We start from the raw sequence: 12,830 nt of genomic DNA, 5'->3' as shown, positions 1-12,830 counted from the left end.
AGTGGTTCGATTCCCGGTGGGGACACTCCTTCGAAGAAACTAAACGTTTTTTCAGGCCAGCATCCTGAGCGAGGTTTTTCCTGGGTTTTCGCCATTCACACCAGTAAATCTGGTTATGGTCCTTAATATACAGTGGTCCCAGACGGTTTCCTTCCTTCCTTTTCCTCGGATAGTGTGATCGCTGAGAACGTTATTACTCATACGTGATGGCCTAACATGGCCATCGTTGCACAAGGCCCAGAAATCTAATTCTTATTCCTAATCCTGATTCATTGTACTAAAAAAAAATTAATTGAATCATTAATAAGGAATTTCGAATATCTGAAAATAACTAAATAGTAATCTATTGTCTTTGTTCAACAATCTAGTTTAAAAATTTCAGTGCACATAGGTGGCACAGTGTCAATACGATACTAATGGCCTTGTAAACAGAGAAGAATGTCTTTCTAAAATTCTCACCCTTGATAAAGGAATTAGTATTGAAGGACATAATCGTGGGACGTTAAACTGAAAAATTTCATTTCATTTCATAAGAATTACAGGTCTCTTGCTTGCTTACTGCAAACAGGCACTTGAACGTAACTACATGCTTATTATTTAAACAAGTAACTAGAAGCTGAGGTAACTTGTTAGGAGTAACATCTTCTTTGCTAGAAAGAAAATTGCGCTACGTCATTAAAGAACCCAATTAGATCATTATGTTGTCGTTGTATTAACGAACGGTTAGGACACATATCATCGATATGCCTAGTCCTTGGTTCAATGTCATCTTGAAAGTTACAACGGAATTCATAATTTACTAAACAAACATAGGTAAGACAAAAAAAAAAAAAAATCCAGTAATTTCGAAGTCCTGGTTTGGAATTCCAAGATTGTTTGTAATATTTATGCTATATAGTCTTTCTCAGTCCCTACTGTGAATGTGAAAATGATATTTTAATACATATACAGGGTGTTTCAAAGATTTGTCACAAGATTTTGGGAACAGATTCGTTACATCAAAATAAGAAAAAAAGTTCATATGGACCTCTGCTCAAAAGTGGATAGTTTCGGACTGATAGGGTGCCGAATATGTGAAACAAATGAACCTTAGAAGTCCATAGCTCCACTACTATGGAATCTATCGCAGTCGGGTCAAACCATCACTGAGGAACTGGTATGTTAACTATCCAAATATCCATATTTAAGAATGCTCCAGTACTTGCGCAATAATTTTTAGAGAGGCTGTTTAGGAGTTCTTGATCTCTCTCCACGTATCTCTCTAAAAATTTGTGTGTAAGTACTGGAGCATTCTTAAATATGGATATTTGGATAGTCCACATACCAGTTCCTCAGTGATGGTTTGACCCGATTGCGATAGATTCCACAGTAGTGAAGCTATGAACTTCTAAATTTTGCTTGTTTCACGTATTCGGCACCCTATATCTCTGAAACTATCCACTTTTGAGAGCAGGTCCATATGTGCTTTTTTTTCCCCTTATTTTGATGTAACGAATCTGTTCCCAAAATATTGTAGCACCCTGTATATATTTTTTTCTGAAAGTTCCACTATGAGTGTTTACATTTTGAAATCAGGTTTCAATAGGGGGACAGGGAGCAATAACCTCCATAAATTTTAAATGAATACGTGGAAGTTTTAAGTCATAAGATAGTACGCTAATATGCTAAAGGGAAACGTGAATCTTTACTTGATGTACAAATGGAAAATCTTTCCGTTCCTCTAAGTAAAACTTGAAACGACTTATCAAAAGTCCAATTGATAAATAAATTAATGTAAATATTTAGTAAGTATTACGAGCAACATGACACTCAAGAGAAGCTAAAGGCATCCTTTGACACAATTGACTCATTAATATATTTAAATGTTTAGTATTAATAGCAACGGCTCATTCCCTAATTAGCCTACCTTGAAATTAGATTGATGGTTTGCACATCATTGGATTTAGAAAGAATCAGGATTTAGAATTACATTTTACACATGTGTCAGATCTCTAAATTCGGGGAATTTTTCCAGAGTTTTCCCGACTTTTTTTTAATTCGATTTCTCTCTCGGGACCTCAAATTCAGGCAATTGGCGTGAAATGTGCGTTGAGAAATACTGGATGTTCTAGGTTTTATATTTCCCAAGTTTCATTGAAATAGGGATAGGATACGAAGATAAAAAAAAAAAAAAAAAAAAGAAACGAGTACAACATGTTTCGCAGCTAATACTACTTACACAGAAAGAGGACTTTTCTCTATGTAAACCGTAGCACGTAGTATTTTGAGTAAAACGGAGTGCGCAAAAGTACTTGCTATTTACTCAAATACGTGAAAATACCTGTCTTCACATACTGTCACGTATCACCATATGATACAAGGTTCTTTTATAATTAAAAATCTTTTTTTTTTTAATTACCCTAATTTTAACTTGCAATTCTACATATACAACTCTTCTGAGCTTCTTACTTATTTGATTCTTAACTTAGGGAATACAGTGAATCAGTGCTAGAGTGCTTACCTCTGATGCGTGGGGTCCCTGGTTCAAACCTCCAGACAAGTAAATTTGTGCTGTACAACATCGTGTCCGTCGTCTCGGAGTATTCCTCCCACTTTTTCATTCTATCAAATTCTTCCATCATCATTCACTTGCCTTAATTATCATCACTCTTAACCTAAAAAGAATATGAGGCGTTAAACTAAACGATTTCATTTCATTTTGATTGTTAACTTGATACATTAATACATCCAACAATAGTCACTAAAAACTTTAAAAAAAAGTGTTCCTCTGTTACGTACAAACATACGCAGTTCTTTTGTACCTAGGCTCAACTCTTATCCTGATCATAATGTTGTTTCTATATTTTCATTCTCTCATGCTTACTTGTATCCTAACAGTATAAAGTATATTTGTTAAATAATTAACTCAATATAAAAGTTAATTAATTTCAGCACCGTGCCGTCGGAGTTTGTGCGGGGCGACGGCCCCGGGCGCTGAATTAAGAGGGGCGCAAAATTCGGGACGAAGAAGGAAAAGAAAAGGAAAGAAAAAAAGAGAGGAAAAAAATACTTGGAATAATTTAGATCCACAGCTGTGTTTTTAACCTAATATTTTGTTTGACCAGAGTCAGATTATGCTTTTTGCCTCCCTAGACACTTGCTAAAAGCGCCCAACTTCTACTTAAATCCTCTTCCTGCTTTAGGAAGTGGTCTTATAATGTTACTCATGTTAGGAAAATGCATGTGCACATATATAAAATGGAAGGCAAAGTAATAAAAAGTGCTAAAAATCAAGGGAAGCAGGCTTTATTTTTGACAGTTTTCTTATGTTTTCGCGCCAATCATTTTGGCAATTTGCAGCTAGTCTGTCGACCTGACTCGTATGTACGGGAGCGCTGTCGTATACTCTCGCCCCGAGCGCTGATTTTCCACGGCACAGCACTGATTAATGTATAATTCAACATGGTATATTAAATATTTATTGGTGTTATATTAAAGAAATATTACTACGAGTAGCACACTCAAATAAATATGGAGTGTATAATAACTGAAGACTTGTCTATGTAGAATTGTATGTACCAAAACTTGCAAGTTAAAATTAGGGTAATTAAAAAAAAAAGATATTTAATTATAAAAATCCTTGTGCTATATGCTCATACTGCGTACTCCGTTTTACTCAAAATACTTGCGTGCTACGGTTTACATAGGGTAAACTTTCTTTGCGTAAGTAATATTAGCTGCAAGACATGTTGCACTTTGTTCGAGAAATCTCAACGCAAATTTCACGCAAGTACCTGATCTTGGGGCCCCGAGAGAGAAATCGAAACTTTTTTTTTTCGGGATAACTCCAGGAAAATCCCCCAAATTTAGAGATCTGGCACATGTGTATGGTGTTATTCTAAAGCTCATTTAAGATAATTAGCGGTAGTTTCCTAAGAGAAAGTTTATAACTTCCCCCTTTTTAGCAAAATTATTTTAAAAGGTTTAAAACGTTCAAAATATTACACTTGTGTAATGCAATGTAACAGATAAACGTTTAAAATATCTCAGTTAAAAAAAAATCCGAAATTTCATTTTATGGTCACATGAAATGAAATGAAATTTTCCCCACGATTATATCCTTTAAGCTAATGGAGACGATGATTAACGTTAATGGACGATGATGGAAGAATTGCTGGAATGAGAAAGTGGGAGGAAATAGAGGCGCTCCTAGAAAACCAACGAACACAATGTTGTCCACCACAAGTTTGTTTGGTTCAGGGGCGGATCCAGGATCGATTTCTGGGGGGAGGGGGAGGGGTGGGTTGTCATACTGCTACTTTTAAGGTCTCCAAACTTCGGGTTGGGTTTTATTTATATATATAAAATAAGAAAGTTTCCTCTTCAGGGGGGCGATCGACCCGATTGCCCCCCTCTGGATCCGCCTCTGGTTTGGTTAGGGATCGAACCAGGGACTTCATGCTCCAAAGGTAAGCACTCTACCACTAAGCCACTCTATTACACCTTCATCAGTGGCGTACGCAGGAATTTATTTCGGAGGGGCCAAACTCAATATGAGGGTATTTTATATTAAATTTCCTAAAATTGCCCCTAAAATTAGGCTAAATTTACACAAAAGTCGAAATTTCGGGGGATACGGACCCCCAGGACCCTCTCCCTGCGTACGTCCCTGACCTTCATGGTTACAATAACACAACGTAAAATTCTGAGGGCTCATACGGAGGTCTTCCAGACGCTACCAAAGTTCATCTTGCATTCACAAAGAGTTCTCATATTTTTCTTTCAACACAAATTTTTGGTCTTCTGTAACCGCTTTTAACATACATTAGATAGATGCTTGGGCGAATTGGTGGCCTGTTTCGCAAACTTATAAACTAAAATACCATCTAGACGCTACGCTCGTAGAATTTATTCTACAGAAGTCCATTACATAAAATTTTCTCTCTACATGCATCTCATCACAGGCTTAAGTTAACAGACATACCTAACATTAATGAAACCTTCCATTTATTTAGATGGCTGGAATATTACCAAAACACGTCCTTTAGTCCTGTAATAATAGAACGTATAAAGAAACCACCAGTTTAGTTATATTTAACTTATTCGTTTATATTTAAATTCCCTTATATATGAAGTATTTCGCACTTATACGCTTGTGTACAAAAACGAAAAATAAATACTGTAGAGAAAATCTATAATTTTCTTCAATAACCTTACACAACGAAAAACACTTTTTGCAAGCTTTAAAACCCTAGAATATTAAATATGTTTCAAACATTTTCTTCTATGACTTAAGGCGCCATTTTTTTAGCCTGAAGCGCAAGGAAGCAACAGATGTGTATCTCCATTTTTCTTTGAATCACTATAAAAATGGGCGAAACAACAGTCATATGTCTTTTAAGTGAATGTATGAGTAATGAAATAGACCTTGCATACAATTGTTTATGCTTTTGGAAAGCAGGTAACAGTCAAGATAACTGCTTATTTTTTTTTTATGCAGGTGATGATAAAACCTAAACCCACTTGTTATCTAATAGCTGAATGTACGCATTTTGTTGTCTCTCGTAAACCTAACAACATAATTGGTGCCTAAAATTTCCCGCCACTTTTTTTTTTTTTTTTTTTTTTTTTTTTTTTATTCACAGTTGCACTTGACACTGGACAATGGACGTGAATTGCTTTCACAACAACTCTTCCTTCTTTTTAAAAGTAGTTAAAAAAAAAAAAAAAGATGAGTATTAAGGAAGTTTTTTTCCCTACTTTTTCTCTTGTCCTGGATATAAACGAGTAGGTTAAAACCTCTTTATTGACCGGGTGACCTAGACACCAGCGCCTCCTGATTTTATAATAATGTCCACCAGCATTTTTCAAGTTTACTAGGTGCCAAGTAGGTGGCGCGGACACCAGACAAATTACATTGAATGACTAAATGGCGGTCAAATACCTAGTAAAAATTAACTGAGCGTTACATTCTAAGCACGAAAATAAGATGTTTCCGCACTTTAAAAGGAGACAAAGCTGTGTTTTATTTAGTAACAATTTATTACTAAGTTGTTACAAACGACCCATTAGTAGAATAACGTTAAAGTAACAATAAAAAAGAAAGAGATGCACATAATTTTTGGACAATTGTGCTTTCAACCATAAGTCTTACGAAATAAAAAATGTGGAGTTACTATTTATCTTCGATTATTTTTGACTTACACCCTACTTTTTCACCTAATTTGATTGATAGATTTGTTTATTTCTGAAATGCAGCCTACATTGGATGAATTTGATTGTAAGTTTAGTGTCCCTTTAAACTCCGAGGTTTATAAAACATGGACTTATCGCTTAACGTGGTATCCGAACGACACGAATTCACATCGCGATTTGAATCAGGTCTCTTACGGCCCTGATCCCGTACGTCTCTTAGGTCCCTATTCTAACTATATAGGGAGGCGTGGTGGCTCAGTGGTAGAGAGTTCACCTCTGGTGCATGGGATCCCGGGTTCAATCCTGGCTCCCGCCAAGTGAACTTTGTGGTGGACAAATGTCGTGTACGTGGGTTTCCTCGGGGTTCTCCCGTTTTCTCCCACCTTCACGCCACCATTTCATTAATTTCTCATCATCACCATCTCCTTTAACCTAACCGGCATAACCGTGGGACGTTAATCTGAAATATTTCATTTCATTTTATTTTCTAACTATATAGCCATGAAGGAGCTCTAATTGCGCCTATAGTTTAACTAACGTTTATAGATAACATGTCTGTTCTTTAGTACTTAGTTCTTATATTTGCTTTTGATTGTTTCTGAATTCCACCCGAGAGTATCATGTATCTCCAACTTTTGGGCCTAGTTTTATATTTAGCTTTGTTCCTAAATTGCACACTAAGTTAGAATTTCACCAAGTATCTCCAACTTTTGCGAGTAGATTTTATATTTAACTTTGTTTCTGTATTAAACCCTAGATTTTCACCAAGTGCTATATACAGTATCACTCCAATTCTTGTATTTAGCAAAACTGTTTTCCTCAATGAATTTAATATCTTAAGAATGCAATCTATATCTACTTTAATCTCTCCACTAAAGACCAAAAGTGCTAGAAATCTATTACCATTGGTGCATTCAGTGTTAATTGAGAAAATAGCCACACAAATCAAACTTCTCCATATACTGTATACATGATGTTGGGGTACTTTTTAAAATATAGATTAAGACTTCCGATAAAAGTAAGAACTTAACTCTACTAAAGGAAGAACTTGACGTATATATATATCTAACCAACTACCCAACTACTTCTTCGATCTATGAAACCCGGAAATTCAGTGCCGCGTTCACAGAAGCTCTCCATTGACTTAAACCAGAGCCCAGTTTCTATTTTGTATTCCTATTTCGGCAAGATCCATCTTAATATTATTCTCCCATCTGCGTCTAGGTCTTCCAAATGGGCGTTATCTAATTGGATTTGAAGTTAAAATTTTGCTCTTAAATTTCCCTCGCACTATACTAATTACATAATTTCCGAAATTTATAATATATGAAAATTGAAATTGGTGTACGTATGTAATTTACTTTCTTCAATATTTTGAGAAAATTATTCGCAAATTCCAATCTTCTAAACTTCTAATAAATATTTTCCTTAATTAGAAGAGATTATTGAAATTGATAATGAAAACAAGCATATTTTGTTATCAGAATTTAGTATTTCAATCACGCTTTTGTGCCATAACCTTCTACTGAACGTAGTAATTCTTCAGTTATTTCTTGTGAGAAGTTTTAGAAATTAGCTTTTTGTCGTTTGGTAATTTACTTTTCTCTGTTCATGATTTCTTTTTTGGTTCAAAAAATCCAATATATTTCAATCAATCAAAAATTTTCTTGTACACCTTATATCTGGATAACTACATATAGTGTAGCCAAACTCAAACTATCACTTAACTCAGTATGATGTGCTTATTCCTCACAAAATAGGAAAACTCGATTTAGGGGCTGTTCAAAAAATTTGTGGTCCGTGATTCAGAAACTAATTATTGGCCAAGATTACTCTCTTTTGATGCTTTTTTGGTTCATTCCTAAAATTTCTTGGCCAAGATCGCAATCTTTAGATCCATTTTTTTGATCATTCCTAAAATTCTTGTTTTAATTCTAGAGTATACATTATGTTTCTGGTGCTTAAAAAAAAAAAATCATGAGTTCCTGTATTAATCACTTTCACACTAACATGCACTTTCCAATAACAAAATTTGACAATTAGCACTCATTTCACGCTTATTTGTGTCGTCAGCACGTTTGTTAGCGTCAATGAAACATATGAAAAATCCCATATTTCTTTTAGCGCTATTCGAAAAATTAATGTTAAAAAATCCACACAAAATTGTATTTTTTCCCAGGGGTTGGGATCACTACTTCCCTCTTTCCTAATAAGTAAAGTTCCTAAAACTCGGCACCCGATAATTGGGCAGTCCGGATAAGTCGGCCACACTCTTTCAGGGCGAAAAAAACCCGCGCGCAGACGCGTTCAAGTATTTTTCTCAGGTCTGTCATATCAGTTAAATTACTGTACAGTGAAAATTCATTAATTTTTATTTTTATGTATAGTATAGGCTCTATTTCTTCATAAACTACGTATTTTTTCCTTTGTTTAAGGGTAATTGGGCAGTTTATTCTCTGTTGTATTCTCAAGCAGGCAATACATGCAAGTACTGTACTATATTTTCTAAGGCAGCGTTTCCCAACCTTTTTCAACTTGCGGCACACTACAGGGGTAACTTGAATTCTAGCGGCACACCCATATATATATAAGTGCTATACCCATATATATATATATATATATATATATATATATATATATATATATATATATATATATATATATATATATAATTACTATTATTATTTGTAAATATAAAATACCGTGGTATTTTAATGTGATTACTGATCTTCTTCTTACAGACAAGAAAGCTCGATCACTGATTTTCCCCCGTGGTAAATCATCATGCTTATTTCTCATTCTAATTTTAAAATAGAAAACAATAGCAATGAAATATAGGACTCGGGTTTTTAAAAACCACTTTCTCTTTCGAAAACTTTATCTAACATTTAACTAAAAGGGAAGATCACTAAATAACGAACAAATAAACAAAACACCTATACTTTTAAAACACAAGTGTAGGTAATTTGTATGAATATTTGCTTTGTTGAATTTATTCAATGATATGTTAAAATTTCAAGTTGCAAAATAGTCTGCAACAATAAAGAAGCAATAATGGTAATGACAATGATAAATACGTTTTTCAACATTAAAAATGTACAGAAAAGTAACACAGTATGTAGCTTAAAATTGTAGATTTATAGTAGAGGTTCATAGTAATGTGAAATACAAATATACATTTTCCCCTATGTCTTACAATTTGGTTCCTATAGAATTAATAATTTGTTTCGATTTTCTCGTGGCACACCAGCTGCCCATTCGCGGCACAGCGGTTGAGAAACGCTGTTCTAAGGAAACACTCTTGCTTATTCTTTTTTAACCCCATTCCAAATAATCCGGCATTTTCACAAACTTGGCCACCCTACGGTCCAGAGTTTTCGGAACTCTTCAGTAATTTAATCCTCAGGTTAATCCACACGATCCAGGACCAAAAAAAAAAAAAAAAAAAACTATTTCTATTATAGAATAAAGTCCTATCTATCCTTTAATGTACAAGAAAAATCATGTGCTCATAGCAAGGAGGAGAAAAGTCTAATATATTCAGCTCAATCGACTTAATGTACTGTTTTGTGATTAGCCGCATAATCTATTAATAATTTCTAAATATGATTTATTGTTCCGTTAGTGGATAGACTATTTGAAAGCCAATTAATTTAGTTTTTATTATGTTTTACGCCCTCAGGTGTTCCGATTCACAACTATTGATTTTGAAGGTTTAATAATACGAATATTTAAAAGGATAATAACCATATAAATATATATATGTAGAGTGAGAGAGAAGAGAGCGAAAGAAAATCGCTCCAGGTTAACGTTTTTGCATTCATTAACAATAAACCTTTGAACATTACAACTGAGCGTAATTACAGTTCAAAATATCTCACCGACAGCAGTCAAATTATGTATGTACGTTTTTTTTTTTTTTTTGTATGTTTGTGTTTACACAGATAGCCAACAGAGTGTGCGAAGTTACAAGTAGAAAATGCAGGACAATTTGAAAACTAAAGCAATTAAATTTATCAGTAATCTCATTATGTTACACTTACATGCTTTTAAAAGTGAAAAAAGTGTTTATTGTTCATTACATAATTTCGAGATTACAAACTGCGATGTGCTAATAATTCTTGTGTTACGCATAAATCAATAACGTAAGATTATATTAATTTGAGAAAGTGAGAAAGTAATTTGAAAATTTGTATACTTACGAGGTATAATAGTACATAGAATATCTGAAAGTGTTCATTTCTTGTAAAGTACAATTTTTTCTTTTAAGTTTTCGACCGACGTAACCTGAAACTTTTGCTGAGAGAACAAGCGTTTCTTTCTTTTCTTTTCTTTCTTTCTTTCTTTTTCTTTTTTCTTTTTTTGCCTCATTGAGGACAAAATTTTCTAAGCTTTCAACCAACGCCGTAACTTAGAAGTTTTGCAGGGAGGGCAAACATTAATTTTTTTGCCTAACCCCCAGAAAAATAAAGAAGTTGGGACCCTAGAAAATATGAAATTTAGACCCCGCTATAATTAGAAACTTTAATAAACAGTTTCACTACTCCTAAGGACCTTAGTTGGTGTTTTACTGAAGTATTGGCTTGACTACGTTTATACTTCATCATAGGAAAATATATTTTGTACAGTTGGCGAGTTGTTCACAGTTCCTTTGGTATCGAGACGACATGGGACTTCTACGAACTATACAATTCTCGTCTGGTCTCGTGGGAAACACTATTTTACATTAAAAATATTAAAACCGTGATATGAGAAGAGTATTTTCGGAATATAGTATTGAGTTTCTTTTGTGCTCATGTTCTGTTTTCTCCCCTCCTACTTTTATACTTGACAGCGACTCCTTCGTTTCAATCACCATGGCTTTCGTTTTTCTAACACTTTTTTTTTCATCCCATATTCTTCACAGACCTTCCTCACGTTTTCTAACAATCTTATTGATTTTTCTCTTCAGATTCTGCAACAAGCGCCATATCATTTGCAAACTATATACAACTGATCATTCTACCTCCAACTGAAATTCCGTCTTCAGTTTGTAGGCTGTTTATCCGGGAGGCGTATCCCCAATATATTAGACTAAATTTACAGAAAAGAGTTTTAGGGCTAATAGAATCCATTCCCTGTGTACGTCCCTGTATTATATGAAAGAATTAGTACAATGGTCATGAGAGCGGAAACACGGAAAGCACAAGAAAAGAGACGGCTATAATGTTAACCATTCCAATCACACAGTCTGGGATTGAAGCCTCTCAGAGCAGAACTGACTGCAAATCACTAACAGTAATCAATCATTGTTTCCTTTAACATCAGCGATTAATTACAATTTAAGAACGAATAAAGACAAGATACATAGTTAGCAGTATTTCAACGTAATTTTACTTATAAATCTTAACAGTATATTCTAGAAAAGAAAAAAGAGGTGTACGATGTAAAATACATAATGGTTGGCGTTGTAGATGGATAACAGATGAACATCTTTACATAAAATTCTAATATTTCTCGATCCCACTGGCACATGCTAACCGACATAGTTTTGGAACAAAGCATGGTGAAGGTACTCTAAACAGCCATACATATGCAAGAATATAAAGCGACCAGTTTATATTTCTATTTACATCATTATGTATAGATTATCGTTTCAAGTATGCCGCTCGATTGGTTGATTTCTTTTCACGGAATCTGTTCCGTTCCATTCATCACTATTATTATTATTTATCAAGGAACCAACTAACCGACCAATGAGGGAGAAGTGAAAAGTGTATTTGTAGGTAAAAAGGGTGCTTCTCCCCTGCGGGGCAAGTGTTTTATCATGACTCTGTAGGAGATACAGAGAAGTCTTGTTTTGTAGTCAGACCAGACAGTTGTGTAGCTTGTTTAGAAAGCACGCTGATATTATTAACACACTTCTAGTGCAACCTTGTATGGCACGATCGATGTTCTCATCTGGTTTCTTTTACATTTTTTTTTGTTTCCATTTTGTGTTTTTTATCTTCTCTCTCTCTCTCCTGTTACGAACTACAGAACCGAAAAATCCTGTTGGGCAGCTTAAGCTCAATTTATCGACACAAAAGTGTGTCATTGACTTCTTTGGCCCTGACATTGATCCTGGAAAACTTGTGTTTAACGAATCGTATTACTTACCCAACAAAAATTTAGGAAAAAGAAAAAAATAATAACTAGGAGCCATCACGAAATAACGTGCTACAATTAAGCGTTTCATATTTTCTTTTTCTTCCATTTTTCCTCTTGTAATTGTGATGACAAGTTCCTAACAGTACTGTTTAAAAATTCACAGACTTCTGAATCTAAAATTTTAGTTCTTTTTGTTCTTTTTTTTTTCTTTTCTTAAATTTGCAAACGGACATCTCAAGCGCGCGAGGCAAAATTAAAGGATTACAAGGTGGCTTCGTTTGCCAGATGCTTTGTCCAAAGCCTTTTACATTATACAGCAAGGTTCAACGATTTAGCAAATATGTTAAATTGTATGTCTGTTTATTTTTATTCTATACTATTACTAAACGTCTGCTTCGTCCCGTTTCTAGAAACATCGAACATTTTTGACGCAATTTGCGTCATTGGAATTTTAGAAGCTGTAAGTTGAATATAGGCTAGATTATATCACTCCTCTATGTCTTTTGATAACCCTGACTTTCACTACC

At 34.4% G+C, this 12,830-nt stretch overlaps 2 protein-coding genes across 2 annotated transcripts in view; one reads left to right on the top strand and one right to left on the bottom strand.

The window, feature by feature from the left end:
- The window catches only part of LOC145678820 (uncharacterized), a 386,382-nt gene extending 383,749 nt beyond the window's left edge, over positions 1–2,633 (bottom strand). Inside the window, exon 1 of the mRNA XM_081749361.1 lies at positions 2,501–2,633. Coding sequence (XP_081605487.1) covers positions 2,501–2,624 — 124 coding nt within the window. The 5' untranslated portion in view covers positions 2,625–2,633. The remainder of the gene's footprint in view (positions 1–2,500) is intronic.
- Positions 1–12,830, top strand: part of LOC145678821 (uncharacterized) — a 28,979-nt gene that overhangs the window by 2,871 nt on the left and 13,278 nt on the right. The gene's annotated exons all lie outside the window — the stretch shown is intronic.

The sequence above is a fragment of the Thermobia domestica genome, chromosome 2, assembly GCF_964235325.1.
Source record: "Thermobia domestica chromosome 2, izTheDome1.hap1.1, whole genome shotgun sequence".
Lineage (NCBI taxonomy): Eukaryota > Metazoa > Arthropoda > Insecta > Zygentoma > Lepismatidae > Thermobia > Thermobia domestica.
This window is presented reverse-complemented; position numbering and strand designations above follow the sequence as displayed.